This window comes from Engystomops pustulosus, chromosome 4, assembly GCF_040894005.1.
Source record: "Engystomops pustulosus chromosome 4, aEngPut4.maternal, whole genome shotgun sequence".
NCBI lineage: Eukaryota > Metazoa > Chordata > Amphibia > Anura > Leptodactylidae > Engystomops > Engystomops pustulosus.
In genome coordinates, this window is record NC_092414.1 from 208,894,901 (window position 1) to 208,913,035 (window position 18,135).

Sequence of the window (18,135 nt, forward strand, 5' to 3'; positions counted from 1 at the left end):
AATACACTACACATATCCACAGATTACTAATAGCAAGAACTACGAAGAGGGCAAAGTAACTTCTTATGGGATATCAGGGTGCTGGTCCACATGTGGCTGGATGACCTCCACATCAAACCCAGCAAGCTTAGAAGTAAATTGGGGAAAGTATCGCTCAAGCACAGCTAGATGAAGCGTCTGTGTTCCGGAACAAAATTGTCAGGAGACAAACTGGTGTGGTAGAAATCAATTGAGGCATTCAGGATTGAAATAGGGAAGTATTCAGACTACAAGATGAGACCTGTTAAGGTTTGTGCTGGAGCTGAAGGTCCTGTTTGGATTTGAATTTCAATACCCACAGGTAACACCTGTGATTGTTGGAGGCATGGAACGGAGATGTTACACTTTAAACGCAGCCAACACTTTACCATCCTCTGTAAAAATGATGCTCTGCTCTAGCCACCTGCATTTAAATGCTGTCAGAACTCAAAGAGTTAACAATCACAAATAGTTCCAGGGAAGTTAATGTTAAGGGGTGACTACCGGGTTTAGTTTCAGGGACCCAAATCCCCAATGTTAAGGGCCGTGACGAACATGGTGGATTTGGGTCCCTGTACTCAATCTCGAAAGTCACCGACAAGCGAGACAACTGGGAAAATTATCATTCAAATTTGGTGAAATCTTTTGGCAAATTCAATCAAGTGAGACTTAAAAGAAATATTTTGAAATTCAAAAAAAAGGAGAAAAAATCTCTAAAATGAGCCTAGTGCACATAGACGTCTTCAACCTTAAATTAATATCTCATGATGGGATTCGAAAATATTTAATAAGCAAAATTTTCCTTTACAGCTAAAGAAAGGAGTGGACCGATACATCTCCAGCTTTGAGATCAACAAAGGAGCATTTGATAAGGGGACATTGATTCTGTACTTGGACCGGGTAAGAAGTTTTGCATGTGGTGGGGGGTTGGGGGAGTCTTGTCATCAACAACTTCTCTAGAAGAATGAACTTGTTATCTGACTTGTGATTTAGGAGACTAGCCCTTGTAAGCTGAGAATAGTTGCTTATTTGTGATGTAATACAGTTATCCTGGCAGCTCATCCAATGCCACTTGGTTATATAAAATTAGGTTTCTAAACCCAGCCTCTTATATTATTATATTATATTTGTGGCATAAATATCTAAATTAGTGCATTATTGGGTAAAGTAGACCTGTCACTAGAGTTTTATTTCTCCTACCAGTGATACCTGCAGTTAAAGGGTTAAAAGCCCCCCCCCCCCCCTATCACCAAAAATTAGCTTCCACTGAGGCTCTGTATCATTTTTCTGATATGCAAATGAATAGACATGAGTCAATTCCTGAAGATAAGAGTCACATTTTCTCCAGGCTGCCAGTGAACAGCACTTCCCTCTTTTGATTGACAGCTCGGTGTCTCAGCCTCACCAGACAAAAAGTCCTCTACCTGTCCACTTCCTGTCCGAACCAAAATACTGTCCTTCTCACTTTGCATGGTGAATTTAGCATTGAGCTCTTTGTGGGAAACTGCCGATTATGCCACCATTTCACATACCCCATGAAGTTGGGGTTGGGCCAAGCTATGATAGGTGGGGGCCACATCAAGTGGACAGAGACAACATAGGCAAAGGCAGAATTATTTTTCTAGTGTAAGGAGACAGATTTAACCCGGGAAACTTGCACTGCAGTTTCAAACAAAAGGCAGGGGGGGGATGAGTAAGTTTTATTGTGCCCTTTTTTGATAATGGAATAGAATAGATCAGTGCATGGTCTTCAGGAAGTTCTGCCGTACTCTCTATTCAGTAGAACTCATAACTGAGGTCCACACCAAATTATAAAATTGAGTCCCTAATCTCAGCTCTGTCCAGCCATCTTGTTGCCCATCCATTTACTCTACAGTGTGTAAGTGTGGATAAGTTGGAAGGCACCGATTTGACATATTTGAGCTCCACCTCTTTGACCAGGGGTCTCCTAATGCATCCTAGCCAAGAGAAGTCATTGCTTCAGAAGCTTTTTAGGAGAATAGATAAATAAATTTGATTATAAATGAATTTTTGGTTTCCTCATCCAGCATAAATTCTTTTTGTTGTCAATCCTCATCCTCTGTTACACAACGATGTTTTGAGTTGCTTTCTGTTCGTTTATATTTCCTCATAGATTTCCCATGCGGAGGAGGACTGTCTGACATTCTACCTTCACCAGTTCTTTGAAGTTGGACTTATCCAGCCTGGATCTGTCACAGTGTATGACTACTACTCTCAAGGTAGGATCCACCTCACAAAATCTCATTTAACTACTTATAATTAATGATGACTGGACCAGAACATTGGTGGTTCATACCGAACATTCCAGAGTCTGGTCCCCGAGCCCAGACTTAAGCCAGAAGTTCAGGTTTCGACTCAGCCCATCACCATCATTACACACAATGTGCATCGTTCGCGACTGTAAACTCTTTAAAGGCAGCTCGTACATAGAGTATTAACTGCGGGCAGCTTGTACATAGAGTATTAACTGCAGGCAGCTTGTACATAGAGTACTAACTGTGGGCACCTAGCTATAGAGCAGAAGGAGGTGAGAAGATGAGTGATAACTTATATTTCATAGGCTTAAATCTTTGCTTTTTCTATGCTGAGATGTCTTTGTTATGGTCAATTCAGTGATTGGTCGGTATATTTAGATAGTGTAGGTTTCTCCAATAGGCGAGAAAATAGAAACTAATATCTGCTGGACTGATCATTTGATACGGTTGACCATTCATGTGAAAGGTCATTCTGTAATGTTACATATGGGTCTGATATGAATGGCGGGTTGGCTTTATCAGTCGCCCTCTACAATGGTCTTCAAAAATATCATTTTAACTTATTTTAAATAAATTTTATTTACCCAACAGAAAACCGTTGTACTAAATTCTACCACGTGTCGGAAGACAGCAAACTCCTGGGGAAGATCTGCACCGGAGAAGTCTGTCGCTGTGCAGAAGGTGAAGGGACACAATCATTGGAAGTTTTGAGGAGCCATAAATGTTTTTGTTTCCCTACAATTAAAACATTCAAAATTATTTATTTATTGCCCTTTTTGTCCCCATTTTTTTTTTTAAAGCAAACTGCTTTCTGCAGCAAAAACTGGATGAAGTGGATGCTCTTGTTCGGTTGGAAAAAGCTTGTGAATCCGGTGTGGATTATGGTAAGACCCTTATCATTTGATTATCAAATAATTAGATTTTAACAGAATACACCAATACAATATAAAATTAATGCCATATTTTTGTATTCCATATTTTTGTGTTATTTGGTGTTCGGGCTCACCCAGTGCAGATAACACCTGTGGTCATTGATCACTAGTTGCAGATATTAACTCTTTAAATGTTGCTGGCAAAGCTCTTGGTGGACATTAAATGCCGTAGGTGCCACCATTTTCGCTTACATCATTACTCCCTGTGATGTCATTGGGGAGTCATGACTTTTGGGGGAATTCTGGCACATGAGCTACTGGCATTTAAAAACCTGGATTCATTGCCAGTGTGCATGCAGCCAATTTCCTAAAGATTGTCACTCTCTGTGATATCATTGTCTCTGCCAGTCACTTTTAAAGGGTAACTCCCATGATAGGTACCAGTACTGATTGGGGTTGTTCAAAGCAGGGGTGAGTGTTCGGGTTAGGTACTTGACCCAGAACAGAACCTTCAGGTTTGGATTCCGAACTCAGCCAAACCGGAATCTTAACGGATCCACTCATCCGTAATTAGAGAGTTCCCACCTTGTTACCTTAGGAAGCCAAATAAAACACTGTGGCAGAGCAAGCCTCCATATCAAGTCATCTGTATAAGGGATCCCCAGACATGTCTCATCCATCTCTACCCTCAGATTCTAGAGCTCACGTACAACCACTACTTCTCCTTACTACCACAGCACCACCACTTCCATTTAGAAACTATTTTTTACTAATTAACAAGTAGAAGACAGATGGAAAGATTTATGACCATAATACACAAGGACTATGTTGTCATCTTAAACCCCAGAGACACATGGGGGGGGGATTAAACACAAAATGGAAGTAGATTAATTACCCAAATTTGTGGCAATGATTATTGACATTTTATTTTGGAAAATAAATTAATAATTATTGGTCTCATTTCTTTTATTTCCAGTATATAAGACGACTGTGACCGAAATTCAGAAGGGAGATAACTACTACATCTATGTCATGAAAATTATCGAAATCATTAAAATGGGTAAGTTACACATTGGGGGTCATTTACTAAGGACCGGATTCGCGTTTTACCGATGAGTTTCCCGAATATTTCCGATTTGCGCCTATTTTCCCTGTATTGCCCCGGGATTTTGGCGCACACGATCGGATTGTGGCGCATCGGCGTTGGCATGCACGCGACGGAAATCGGGGGGCGTGGCCGAACAAAAACCCGACGGATTCGGAAAAACCGCCGCATTAAAAAAAAAAAAAGTGTCGCTGGACTCGCGCTTACCTTCACCAGGAGTAGGCCGGTGAACTTCAGTTCATTCCGGCGGACCTCGACGGACTTCAGCGCAGCAGCGACACCTGGTGGATGTCATAGGAACTACCTTAGTGAATCCCGGCCGGACCCGAATCCACCGCAGAGAACGCGTCGCTGGATCGCGAATGGGCCGGGTAAGTAAATCTGCCCCATTGTTTATATTGGCAAACATGCTGGAAAAATAGGCCAGATTATAACATGTTAAATTATAATCCAACTAAATAAAATTCCCAGTAGTGTAATGGTTACTTTGATATTTACTGGTCCACATCTACTAAGAACAGTGCAGTGTGTACTATGTGCAGTTACCTGTGTAGTGTGCAGGGGGCGCCAGATTCAGGATTTATGGTGCATCTTCTTTATAAATCTGACGTCCCCTGCACTGCCCCCCTTTAACATGGGGCAAGCCACACACTCCTGTCTGACTCTGCATAATAAATCTGAAGCACGGTCCGACTGTGCACCGGAACGCCCCCTACAGTGCAGAAATTCGGTCGCCTGAAGAATACTGCAGTCGTGTCACATTCTTGGTGACTTCTTAAATGCGTGTTTAAAGTCCGCAAGAAAACTGGTACAGGGGTTTTAATAAATCTGGGCCAATATGTTTAGTCCTGGGAGACTGTGGAAATCTTTTTGTGATGACATGAGTGGGGGAGGTAGAGGCTCAGAGTCAGATAAAACGAAAAAGATCAACTGTAGACCACACATGCCCCTGCCATCAATGCTGGAAGATCTCCACATGCTAATAGAACACGCAGAGGGGCACATTTACTTATCCGTCCCTGTTACCCAATGTGCATTGTCCAACCGGAAATGCACTGTGCCGCGATTCACTAAGATCATGCGCCCGATATGCTGCATGTGTCGCTTTCCCATTCAGGTCCGACAGAGTTCACCTTCTTCTTCTTGGTGCATGTAGGTGCTTGTTCTTGCAAATCAGTCGGATCGTCCGACGGCCCGCCCACGGATTTCTGACGTATGAAAGCCGGCGCTGCTGCGCCAAAATCCGATCGAGTGCAACACAATCCCCTTCTAAATACCTGTCCCAGCAGCCCAAATCCCAAAAACTACCGGGAAGTCCGGCGGAAATAAGCCCCAATATCTTATGCCAATGGCCAGTCTTCATGGGTTAGGGCTGTTTTTTGTTGAAAATAGTTAAAAATCTAGAGTTGTTTGAAAATTATTAAATTGTAGAAACTGACAAATGCCTGTTACTCTATTTATATTACCAGTCTATGATCCTTTATTCTCATTTTTACTTATAGGTACAGATGTAGTGTCTGTTAATGAAAAACGTAATTTTATCAGTCACATAAAATGTAAAAATGTCTTAAACCTGGTGATTGGCCGAGACTATGTGATCTGGGGAGTGTACAAGGATGTGTGGTACACCGGGACTGGGTAAGTGGCACTAAAAGTTACAATATTGTGAGGGCGTAAGAGAAAAATGTCAAGTAGTAACCTCCCATAGTCATGTAACATTTTTTTACAGCTCATATTTTTGATTCTTAAATACATCATGAAAAAAACATACATTGAGAATGCTGTAGCTACACTCATGCAGAAATGTATCTTGTTTTATCCCTGTTCTGAGTGGTTTTGCTAAAACTATTATAAAATTATGATACTGAGGCTCTGTCGCTCCTGTGACTTCCTCAGTGCTTAAACAAGATATGTTTCTGCATCCGTGTATCCTCAGCATTCTCAAGATATGTTTGGTTCACAATGCATAAAAGCAAACGGTAAATAATTCTTAAGTTGGTAATTTAAAAAAATTGACATCACAGTTGTCACTTGTGACTTTCTATTTATCATTGTATTGGACGAAATCATCACATATCTAATAGTATACAAGAATAGAATAACCTGGGTAGGGATGCTAAAAAATGTGTACTTACCCTGCCCTGGCCCCTTGCTTTGTGTTGGATTTTGTCTCCATTTCGCTTTGCCCAAAGCTGATCACATGACCCCATAACTTCTAAACACCAATGACCTCCTTGACCACAGTAGATAAGAGGAAATGACAAAGATATGAAGCAGGAAGTGGATGTGACAATGTGCTAATATGGAGCCGGAGCAGGATACAGGATACCTGGATCTCATTGGGTTGTCCAGAATTCCTGAAACCCCCTGTAATTCCACCCCTGAGATATTATCTGTGTCCTTCTGATATTTCACCTGTTTGATTCCCTTACAGATATTCCTACATAATCACCAGTGACACTTGGATTGAGATGTGGCCGTCACAACGGGAATGTCAGGATGATGAATATTTTGAACTCTGTGAAGCATTTGCCTCATTTACAGAAGAATTGGAGTTTCGTGGTTGTGTCCGCTAATTTTAGGACCCATCAATTCATCTGTATTTTCACATTCTCTTTGTATCTGTTTTGTTTTACTTTATAAAGAAATTGCCTTTGTGTCTAATCTTTGCAGATTGTTTTTTGCTACAAAGCTTCATATTCTAATACATTTCCATGTGAAGATGATTGGTGACCTACCAAATGAATCGGCAAACATATGTAGCCATCCATATCTTGTATTTCATCATGTTCAACTGGGATACCACATAAAAAACACACAAAACTCTATGGAAAAGGTTACTTTAAGGTTGTCCGTAACTGTAGTCTGTACCAATCTATAGGTGGGGATCCAAGTCAGAGGGTTGCCACTAGAGATGAGCGAACATACTCGTCCGAACTTGATGCTCGTTCGAGCATTAGCGTACTCGAAACTGCTCGTTGCTCGGACGAATACTTCGCCCGCTCGAGAAAATGGCATCTCCCGCTGTTTTGCTTTTTGGCGGCCAGAAACAGAGCCAATCACAAGCCAGGAGACTCTGCACTCCACCCAGCATGACGTGGTACCCTTACACGTCGATAGCAGTGGTTGGCTGGCCAGATCAGGTGACCCTGGAATAGACTAGCCCCTGCCCGCGCTGCTCGGATCATTCTGTGCCTGGATGCTACTAGAGAGCTGCTGCTGGTCAGGGAAAGCGTTAGGCTGTTCTATTAGAATAGTGTTAGGCAGGAGTGATTCTACAAGAACCCAACAGCCCTTCTTAGGGCTACAATAACGTTATACATTTTTTTTTTTTATTTGCAGCTAGTACCATATTGTGAGGAATTAGCAGGGGGACTTGCTACCGTTGTGTTTAGCTCTTAGTGACACACATATCCACCTCAAACACCAAAGTGGGACAATTTATTAGGGGTTTGATTTCAATTAGGCACAGTCTGCCAGTTTCTTTTTATTTTACGTTTATTTTTTCATAACTCAGCGTCATCTCATCTGGCATAGCAGTGTGCTTTAATACTTGGCTAGAAAATAGCCATAGGAGAATCCAAACGGCTTACTTAGGCCTACAATAGCGTTATATATTTTATTTCTGGTTGATCTGCTGGTGGCTGGCCTTGCTGTAGTGCCTCTACTACCATATTGTGAGGAATTTGCAGTAAGACTTGCGACCGTTCTGTTTAGCGCTTAGTGACGCACATATCCATCGCAAAGACCGAAGTGGGACAATTTATTAGGGGTTGGATTTCAATTAGGCACAGTCTGCCATTTACTTTTTATTTTACGTTTATTTTTTCATAACTCAGCGTCATCTCATCTGGCATAGCAGTGTGCTTTCATACTTAGCTAGAAAATAGCCATAGCAATAGGATAGCATCGTTTGGTTTAAAAAACTAAAAAACACAAAAAAAAAAAAAAAAAAAAACACAAAAAAAAAGTAAAAAAAAAATTAAAGTTATAACTTTCATTTTCAAAATGTTTAACCCGAGGGCTAGGGGTAGAGGACGAGGGCGGGGACGTGGGCGTCCAACTACTGCAGGGGTCAGAGGCCGTGGTCCTGGGCGGGGTGAGACACCACCTGCTGATGAGGGAGCAGGGGAACTCCGCAGAGCTACACTCCCTAGGTTCATGTCTGAAGTTACTGGGACTCGTGGTAGAGCACTGTTGAGGCCAGAACAGTGCGAACAGGTGATGTCGTGGATTGCCGACAATGCTTCGAGCAATTTGTCCACCAGTCAGTCTTCCACGCAGTCCACCCATGTCACCGAAATCGGCACTACTCCAGCTCCTGCACCTCAGCCTCCTCCCCCCCAGTCTGCCCCCTCCCAGGAAAATTTGGCATTTGAACCGGCATACTCTGAGGAACTGTTTTCTGTCACAAACCACTTGTCCGGTTGCTGCTGAGCAATTTTCCGATGCCCAGGTTTTCCAACAGTCGCAGTCTGTGGGTGATGATGACCTTCTTGACGTAGTGGAAGAAGTGTGTAAAGAGGTGTCCGACGATGAGGAGACACGATTGTCAGACAGTGGTGAAGTTGTTGTCAGGGCAGGAAGTCCGAGGGGGGAGCAGACTGAGGGATCGGAGGATGATGAGGTGACAGACCCAAGCTGGGTTGAGAGGCCGGGTGAACACAGTGCTTCTGAGACGGAGGAGAGTCCTCGACCAGAACAGGTTGGAAGAGGCAGTGGTGGGGCCAGACGGAGAGGCAGGGCCAGAGCTGGTGCATCAGCGCCAAATGTGTCACGTAGTGAAGCTCCAGCGGCGAGGGCTCCCGCGGCGAGGGCTAGATTTTCAGAAGTCTGGAGGTTCTTTAAGGAAACACCGGATGACCGACGGACTGTGGTGTGCAACCTTTGCCAAACCAGGATCAGCAGGGGTTCCACCACTACTAGCTTAACTACCACCAGTATGCGCAGGCATATGAATGCAAAACACCCCACTCAGTGGCACCAAGCCCGTTCAACTCCGGCCGTGCACACCACTGCTCCTTCCCCTGTGTCAGCTGATAGCCAGCCCCCTGCCCAGGACCCTGGCCCAAAAACCCCATCGTCGCCTCCACGATCCTCCACAGCATCCACCAGCGTTCAGCTCTCCATACCCCAGACGCTGGAGCGGAAAAGGAAATATAGTGCAACCCACCCGCACGCCCAAGCCCTTAATGTCCACATCTCCAGATTGCTTAGCCTGGAGATGCTGCCCTATAGGCTGGTAGAGACCGAGGCCTTTCGCAACCTCATGGCGGCGGCCGCCCCTCGGTATTCGGTCCCCAGCCGCCACTACTTTTCCCGATGTGCCGTCCCAGCCCTGCACCAGCACGTGTCAGACAACATCATCCGTGCCCTGACCAACGCCGTTTCTGACAAGGTCCACCTGACCACGGACACGTGGACGAGTGCTGCCGGGCAGGGCCACTATATATCGCTGACGGCACATTGGGTTAACTTGGTGGAGGCTGGGACCGAGTCTGACCCTGCGGCTGGTCACATACTACCGACGCCGAGGATCGCGGGGCCTACCTCGGTCCAGGTTTTTCAGGCCCACTATGCCTCCTCCTCCTCCCACCCCTCCTCCACCTCCTCCTCCGAACTACCATCCGTGGGCATGGCGCCATCAGTCGCTAGCTCTAGGCACTGCAGCAGTGCCATCGCTAAGCGACAGCAGGCGGTGCTCAAACTGCTGAGCCTAGGCGATAAAAGGCACACCGCCCAAGAACTATTACAGGGCATCACGGCGCAGACTGATCTGTGGCTGGCACCGCTGAACCTGAAGCCAGGCATTGTTGTGTGTGACAATGGCCGTAACCTGGTGGCGGCTCTGCAACTCGGCAGACTGACACATGTGCCATGCCTGGCCCATGTGTTAAATCTGATAGTTCAGCGTTTCCTCAAGACATACCCCAATCTGTCTGATTTGCTCACGAAGGTGCGCCGCATCTGTGCGCATTTCAGGAAGTCCAGCACAGATGCTGCCACTCTCAGGGCAACCACCTGCCCAACTGCCCGCTCACCGACTGTTGTGCGACGTTCCCACGAGGTGGAATTCAACATTAACCATGTTATCCAGAGTTTACCAGCAGCGCAGAGCGATTGTAGACTGCCAGATGTCAATTTCCACCAGAACTGGTAGTCAGGTCAGTCAGCTTCCTCAAGTCTACAATGAGGAGTGGACGTGGATGTCTGATATCTGTCAGGTGCTGAGTAACTTCGAGGAGTCAACACAGATGGTCAGTGGCGATGCCGCCATCATCAGCCTCACCATCCCGCTGCTTGGCCTGTTGAAAAACTCTCTGATCAGCATGAAGTCGGAAGCTTTGTGCTCGTCACAAGAGACGGGGGAAGAAGATTCCCTTGTTGATAGCCAAAGCACCCTCAGGTCTGTTTCTCAGCGCATATCGGAGGAGGTGGAGGAGGATGAGGAGGAAGAGGAGGAGAATGTTGGCGAGACACAAGAGGGGACCATTGTTCAGTCCTTCACTGTTCAGCGTGTATGGGCAGAAGAAGAGGAGTTGGAGGAGTTGGAGGAGGAGGAAATGGACAGTCAGGCCAGTGAGGGGAGTGAATTCTTGCGCGTTGGGACTCTGGCGCATATGGCAGATTTCATGCTAGGCTGCCTATCCCGTGACCCTCGCGTTCAAAGAATTTATTCCAGCACCGATTACTGGGTATTCACTCTCCTGGACCCACGGTACAAGCAAAATCTTTCCACTCTCATCCCTGGAGAGGAAAGGAGTGTGAGAATGCATGAATACCAGCAGGCCCTGGTGCACAAGCTGAAACAGTATTTCCCTTCTGACAGCGCTAGCGGCAGAGTGCGTAGTTTTGCGGGACAAGTAGCGAGGGAGAGTAGGCAAGCAGGCAGCTTGTCCAGCACTGGCAAGGGTACGCTTTACAAGGCTTTTGCCAGCTTTATGTCACCCCAGCAAGACACTGTCACCTGTCCCCAGTCTCGGCAGAGTAGGGCTGATCTTTACAGAAAGATGGTGAGGGAGTAAGTAGCTGACCATACCATCGTCCTAAATGATCACACAGCTCCCTACAACTACTGGGTTTCAAAGCTGGACATGTGGCACGAACTGGCGCTGTACGCCTTGGAGGTTCTTGCCTGCCCTGCCGCTAGCGTGTTGTCCGAGCGGGTTTTCAGTGCAGCTGGTGGCATCATCACCGATAAGCGTACACGCCTGTCGACTGACAGCGCTGACAGGCTGACGCTTATTAAGATGAATAAAGCCTGGATTTCTCATAATTTCCAATCTCCACCAGGTGAAGGAAGCTCAACCTGAATAATTTATGCACTCCTCCTCATTTTCCTCCTTCTCCTCCTCTTTGTACACTAAAGCAGAGGAAACTGGCTATTTTTTGACAGGGCCCACTGGCTCTAGGTATAGTACTCTTGCATTTAATTAAAATGCATTTAATTTTTCTGGAGGGCCACCTACCCGGTCCTCTGTTTTAAACAATTTTTGGGACTGCCACATACAGGCACTCAATCTATTCAATTTTTCTGGAGGGCCACTTACCTGCTCCTCTGGTTTGAAAACTTTTTTGGACTGCCACATACAGGCACTATCCAAATTAAATTGTCTCCATAGCAGCCTCCACATGTCGTCTTTTTAGCTGCCTCCATACGTTGTCTCCATTGCTACCTCCAAAAGTCGTCCATATAGCTGCCTCAATACATCGTCCCCTTATCAAACGAGGTGTGTCAGGCAGAAATTTGGGTTGTTTTCATGGATTCCACATCAAAATTGTTAACTTTGTCGCCACCCTGCTGTGTTATCCACAAAATATACTGGCAAACTTTTATGATTAACCGATATTATTTCAGCGCTTCTTGCGCATCTGTTGATTACACTGCTGTGTAATCCACAAAATATACTGCCAAACTTTTACCATTTACGGATATTATTTCAGCGCTTCTTGCGCATCTGTTTACATTCCCCTCACCCGCCATATCCCAAACTTATAAGAACGTTACTACACTTAACTTGGTGGAGGCTGGGACCGAGTCTGACCCTGGGGCTGGTCATAGACTTCCGACGCCGAGGATTGCGGGGCCTACCTCGGTCCAGGTCTCAAAGGCCTACTATACCTCCTCCTCCTCCCACCCCTCCTCCACCTCCTCCTCCTCCGAATTACCATCCGTGGGCATGGCGCCATCAGTCGGTAGCTCTAGGCATAGCAGCAGTGTCGTCGCTAAGTGACAGCAGGCGGTGCTCAAACTGCTGAGCCTAGGCGATAAAAGGCACACCGCCCAAGAGCTATTACAGGGCATTCCACATCAAACTTGTTAACTTTGTCGCCACCCTGCTGTGTTATCCACAAAATATACTGGCAAACTTTTATGATTAACCGATATAATTACAGCGCTTCTTGCGCATCTGTTGATTACACTGCTGTGTAATCCACAAAATATGCTGCCAAACTTTTACCATTTACCAATATTATTTCAGCGCTTCTTGCGCATCTGTTTACATTCCCCTCACCCGCCATATCCCAAACTTATAAGAACGCTACTACACTTAACTTGGTGGAGGCTGGGACCGAGTCTGACCCTGGGGCTGGTCATATACTGCCGACGCCGAGGATTGCGGGGCCTACCTCGGTCCAGGTCTCAAAGGCCTACTATACCTCCTCCTCCTCCCACCCCTCCTCCACCTCCTCCTCCTCCGAATTACCATCCGTGGGCATGGCGCCATCAGTCGGTAGCTCTAGGCACAGCAGCAGTGCCGTCGCTAAGCGACAGCAGGCGGTGCTCAAACTGCTGAGCCTAGGTGATAAAAGGCACACCGCCCAAGAGCTATTACAGGGCATTCCACATCAAACTTGTTAACTTTGTCGCCACCCTGCTGTGTAATCCACAAAATATACTGGCAAACTTTTATCATTTACCGATATTATTTCAGCGCTTCTTGCGCATCTGTTTACATTCCCCTCACCCGCCAAATCCCAAACTTATAAGAACGCTACTACACTTGATCTTATACAAAAGGTTCTTAGAAGTGCTGTTTGGGGAGTAGCCTAGAGACAGGGGCTTGGATTGGCGAAAGCTCGCCTGGCAGCGGAGCGCCAGCTCCATCCCAAGATCCAACTAACATAGTTTTAACTGCAGCACCTTTAATCTACTACTAGTTCACTGCCTCCATACATGGTCCCCTTATCAAACGAACTGTGTCAGGCAGAATTTTCAGGTGTTTCACCAGATACATAGTGGAACTCGGCGCGTCTGTCGCCGCCATGCTGGAGACCTGCAGTTGCAATCATAGAAGTGCAATATGGATGCCCCATACTGTCGCTCTTAATCATGGAAGTCCTCTCCATGGCTGCCTCCAAATGTCGTCCCCTTATCAAACGAGCTGTGTCAGGCTCATTTTTCGGGTGTTTCACCAGATACGTTATGGAACTTGGTCACTATGTCGCCACCATTCTGTGTTATCGACTAAATATACCGTCAACCTTTTGTTCACAGAGGAAATAATTTCAGCGCTTCTTGCTCACCTCCTGTGGTTCCTCTCTGCCACCCATTGGTTTGAAGCCTGAGTCCATTTAGGGTATGTCGCCATGCCACTCTCTAGCCTGCCACTGCTGCCACTGCCTCTGCATGCCGTCCCCTATAGTGTCAGGGTCAATTATTGGATGTTTTAGATGCTATCTAGCTTCATTCTGTCACTCTGTCATGGCCATGCTGTTGCCCATAATTTTGGCATAATGGTGCGTTTAAGCAGCCTCAGAGGCATCCATGCATGCTGCCCCTGCTGTTTCCTGTCCATTTCCGTGGTGTTTCCATCCTTTTCTGAGGTTTCCAGGTGTTTGGCCAAGCTTCCCTGTGCAGAGCCTTGGTCCCCTTGAAAAATGCTCGAGTCTCCCATTGACTTCAATGGGGCTCGTTATTCGAGACGAGCACTCGAGCATCGGGAAAAGTTCGTCTCGAATAACGAGTACCCGAGCATTTTAGTGCTCGCTCATCTCTAGTTGCCACCACTATACAGTTGCTAAAAATACCAATGATGCCATAAAGTGACCATATAGTGGTCAGATACTATACATGAACCATACAGACACTTCCGATTATTCATGAATATGAGGCTTGGACTGTTATACTACTTGTACTACCCATAAAATACAACTTTGTTATTATTTTTTCTGGAAATGTATGTAACTGCAGTCCATAAGATTCAGGCAGCTCTGTCTAAGCTTCTGAAGCTTAACCGTAGCTCCATAAATACATATTGTGGGGAACATCACTATCCTGTCTCAAGAATGGAAATACAATCAGTTACTGCGATTTGTCTAAATTGAACCTCTATTTGGAATGGCTCATACTTTGGGTGTAGTGTTATAAGGATAAATGGTTGTCAGAGGCGAATGAGGTCTTTTCTGATAAGACCTTAACAACTTCCTATATTGTGGTTCCCTCAATTAAAAGCACATTTAAAGTGCTCAACCAGGGATATAAGGAACACACAATGGGGCACATTTACTTACCTGGCCGACAGAGTTCCTACAATAGCGGGTGTCCGATGATAATGCACTCCGGCGTGATTCACTAAGATTGTGCACCCGTTTTCCTGCATGTGTCGCTTCCCCCGATAAGGTCCGCTGGAGTTCACCTTTTTCTTCCTGGTGCATGTAAGTGCATTGTCTTGCGATACAATTTGAATCTTAAATCCTGCACCCAATCAGTCGGATCGTCCGACCGCCCACCCCCTGATTTCTGTCACATGAAAGCTAGTACCGATGTGCCAAAATCCAATTGTGTGCAACCCAGTTCCCTTCTAAATGCCTGTCCCACCATAATCCGTCCAGGACCCTTAGTAAGTAAGCTCCATTGCCTTGGTGGGAACTTCATTACAAACTAAATAAAATTTTAATTGTGTCTAAGAGACTGAGTATCACAATCTCCCCAGCAGATAGAATTCAATTGCCACAACTTCTATCTAAGTGGGAGGCCTTGCTGCTGATTGCTCTTTGATTTTTATGCAACTTTGGGTAGAGAAAAGACTAAGAAATTGGTGGAGACAGATAAAGTACTTGAAGAATAATTGAAATACACTCATTAGGTACACCATGCTAGTAACGGGTTGGACCCCCTTTTGCCTTCAGAACTGCCTCAATTCTTCATGGTATAGATTCAACAAGGTGCTGGAAGCATTCCTCAGAGATTTTGGTCCATATTGACATGATGGCATCACACAGTTGCCGCAGATTTGTCGGCTGCACATCCATGATGCGAATCTCCCGTTCCACCACATCCTAAAGATGCTCTATTGGATTGAGATCTGGTGACTGTGGAGGCCATTTGAGTACAGTGACCTCATTGTCATGTTCAAGAAACCAGTCTGAGATGATTCCAGCTTTATGACATGGCGCATTATCCTGCTGAAAGTAGCCATCAGATGTTACAGGGTACATTGTGCTCATAAAGGGATGGACATGGGCAGCAACAATACTCAGGTAGGCTGTGGCGTTGCAACGATGCTCAATTGGTACCAAGGGGCCCAAAGAGTGCCAAGAAAATATTCCCCACACCATGACACCACCACCACCAGCCTGACCCGCTGATACAAGGCAGGATGGATCCATGCTTTCATGTTGTTGACGCCAAATTCTGACTCTACCATCCGAATGTCGCAGCAGAAATCGAGACTCATCAGACCAGGAAACGTTTTTCCAATCTTCTACTGTCCAATTTCGATGAGCTTGTGCAAATTGTAGCCTCAGTTTCCTGTTCTTAGCTGAAAGGAGTGGCAACCGGTGTGGTCTTCTGCTGCTGTAGCCCATCTGCCTCAAAGTTGGACGTACTGTGCATTCAGAGATGCTCTTCTGCCTACCTTGGTTGTAACGAGTGGCGATTTGAGTCACTGTTGCCTTTCTATCAGCTCGAACCAGTCTGCCCATTCTCCTCTGACCTCTGGCATCAACAAGGCATTTCCGCCCACAGAACTGCCGCTCACTGGATGTTTTTTCTTTTTCGGACCATTCTCTGTAAACCCTAGAGATGGTTGTGCGTGAAAATCCCAGTAGATCAGCAGTTTCTGAAATAATCAGACCAGCCCTTCTGGCACCAACAACCATGCCACGTTCAAAGGCATCAAATCACCTTTCTTCCCCATACTGATGCTCGGTTTGAACTGCAGGAGATTGTCTTGACCATGTCTACATGCCTAAATGCACTGAGTTGCCGCCATGTGATTGGCTGATTAGAAATTAAGTGTTAACGAGCAGTTGGACAGGTATACCTAATAAAGTGGCCGAGTGTATGTACAAGAATTTAAGGATCATCCAGATTTTAATAAAAAACAGGAGATCATTCACAATATTGAATGACATGAAAATCTCCTAAAGGAAAGAAAACATAATCAGTTTGTACATTAACTCACAGAGTTTAGAGATAAAAAGGCTGATAGAAACTGTTACAGAGATTTCATCATTAGATATAGAGGGATCTGACTTTGAGAATAAAACCAAACAAAGACTGACTGGTAGAGGAGGAAGAGGAGGAAGGCGGAGAGGTAACAGGAGCTTGTGTTAATCCTAATAGAGAGACCAGGAGCTCGAGGACAAAAAGTGATAAGAACATGGCCAACAAACATCTCTCCAGCCTATTGGACTCAATAAATTTAGGTTCCACCTCACTCTCATCCTAATCTGTGCCCTCCTCCCAACCAGGATGACTGACCAATCCAAGAGAACACAGATTGATAACACCTTTGACAGGTTCAACAACCCAAGTACCTTTCACCACTTATCACTCAACCTACAGTATCTACTCACCATAATTGTTTACATGGAGGCCTTTACCAGATTGTGTACACCCTCAGGGAATGACACAATGGGGCATATTTACTTACCCGCTCCCGTCGCGATCCCGTGGTGCGTTGTCCAACGTGGATTTGGGTCTGCAGCATTTCACTAAGATCGTGCGCCCGGGTTCCTGCATCCCTCGATGCCGAGGTCCGCCGGAGTTCACCTTCTTCTTCCCGGTGCATGTGAATGCTTGATCTTGCGACACATTTCCTTTTTTAAATTCTGCGGTTTGTCTGAATCCGTCGAGTTGTCCGACGGCCACGCCCCCCGATTTCTGTTGCATGCAAGGTTTAGGACTGTTAATGACTCCGAGGCTAAAAAAGCAAATCTCTTTCTGCTGAAGGCGATGCCAATAATATTGACATCTTCCTGTAATGTGTTCAGAAAGAATTAGAACAATTAGAAATGGATCTGATAAGTGAGATAAAACCTACCCATGAAATGCTAGATTAATAGAGCCTCAAGCAAATAAGTCACATGTTCTGAAATAGTCCGACAAGGGTGGAAATATTGTCTTGATGGATTCCCCGATAATTGGAATATTTGTCTCAAGATACTTCAGGATTGAGAGTACTATGGATTATTAATGGACAATCTAAAAAATATATATAGACATAAACCAGAGATCATTCTACAACAGTCCTAAAGAGATTACCTGCTGAACAAAGCACTAGACCTTTTGTTACCTAACTGTCCACAGATAGCAACTTTTTATGGACTACCTAAGGTCCACAAACCAATAGTGTCGAGGGGGGATAGTTTATCCTGAAATATACGTAAGTCTACATAGACGGCATATTACATGGGGTTGTACTACCCACACGACACATGACCAACCTTCTTAACAAGATATAGTGGATGCAGCTAGAAAAGCATATGTGGTTGTCCAGCATCAACGTGGAGGCACTTTATAGCTCAACTCTGACCTCCAATGTATTCAATTCTATTTGTAGACTCTATTTAGATTCCATTTTAGTCACAACCAATTTGACAAGATATGTCCAGAGTCCAGATACTACCACCAGCT

General features: G+C 45.3%; 1 protein-coding gene across 1 annotated transcript in view; it reads left to right on the forward strand.

The window, feature by feature from the left end:
* Nucleotides 1–6,935, forward strand: part of LOC140128234 (complement C3-like) — a 67,110-nt gene extending 60,175 nt beyond the window's left edge. Inside the window, exons 35-41 of the mRNA XM_072149789.1 lie at nucleotides 829–918; nucleotides 2,153–2,258; nucleotides 2,886–2,975; nucleotides 3,095–3,178; nucleotides 4,143–4,226; nucleotides 5,774–5,909; nucleotides 6,706–6,935. Of these exons, the coding sequence (XP_072005890.1) occupies nucleotides 829–918; nucleotides 2,153–2,258; nucleotides 2,886–2,975; nucleotides 3,095–3,178; nucleotides 4,143–4,226; nucleotides 5,774–5,909; nucleotides 6,706–6,847 (732 nt within the window). The 3' untranslated portion in view covers nucleotides 6,848–6,935. The remainder of the gene's footprint in view (nucleotides 1–828; nucleotides 919–2,152; nucleotides 2,259–2,885; nucleotides 2,976–3,094; nucleotides 3,179–4,142; nucleotides 4,227–5,773; nucleotides 5,910–6,705) is intronic.
* The last annotated feature ends 11,200 nt before the right edge of the window (nucleotides 6,936–18,135 follow it).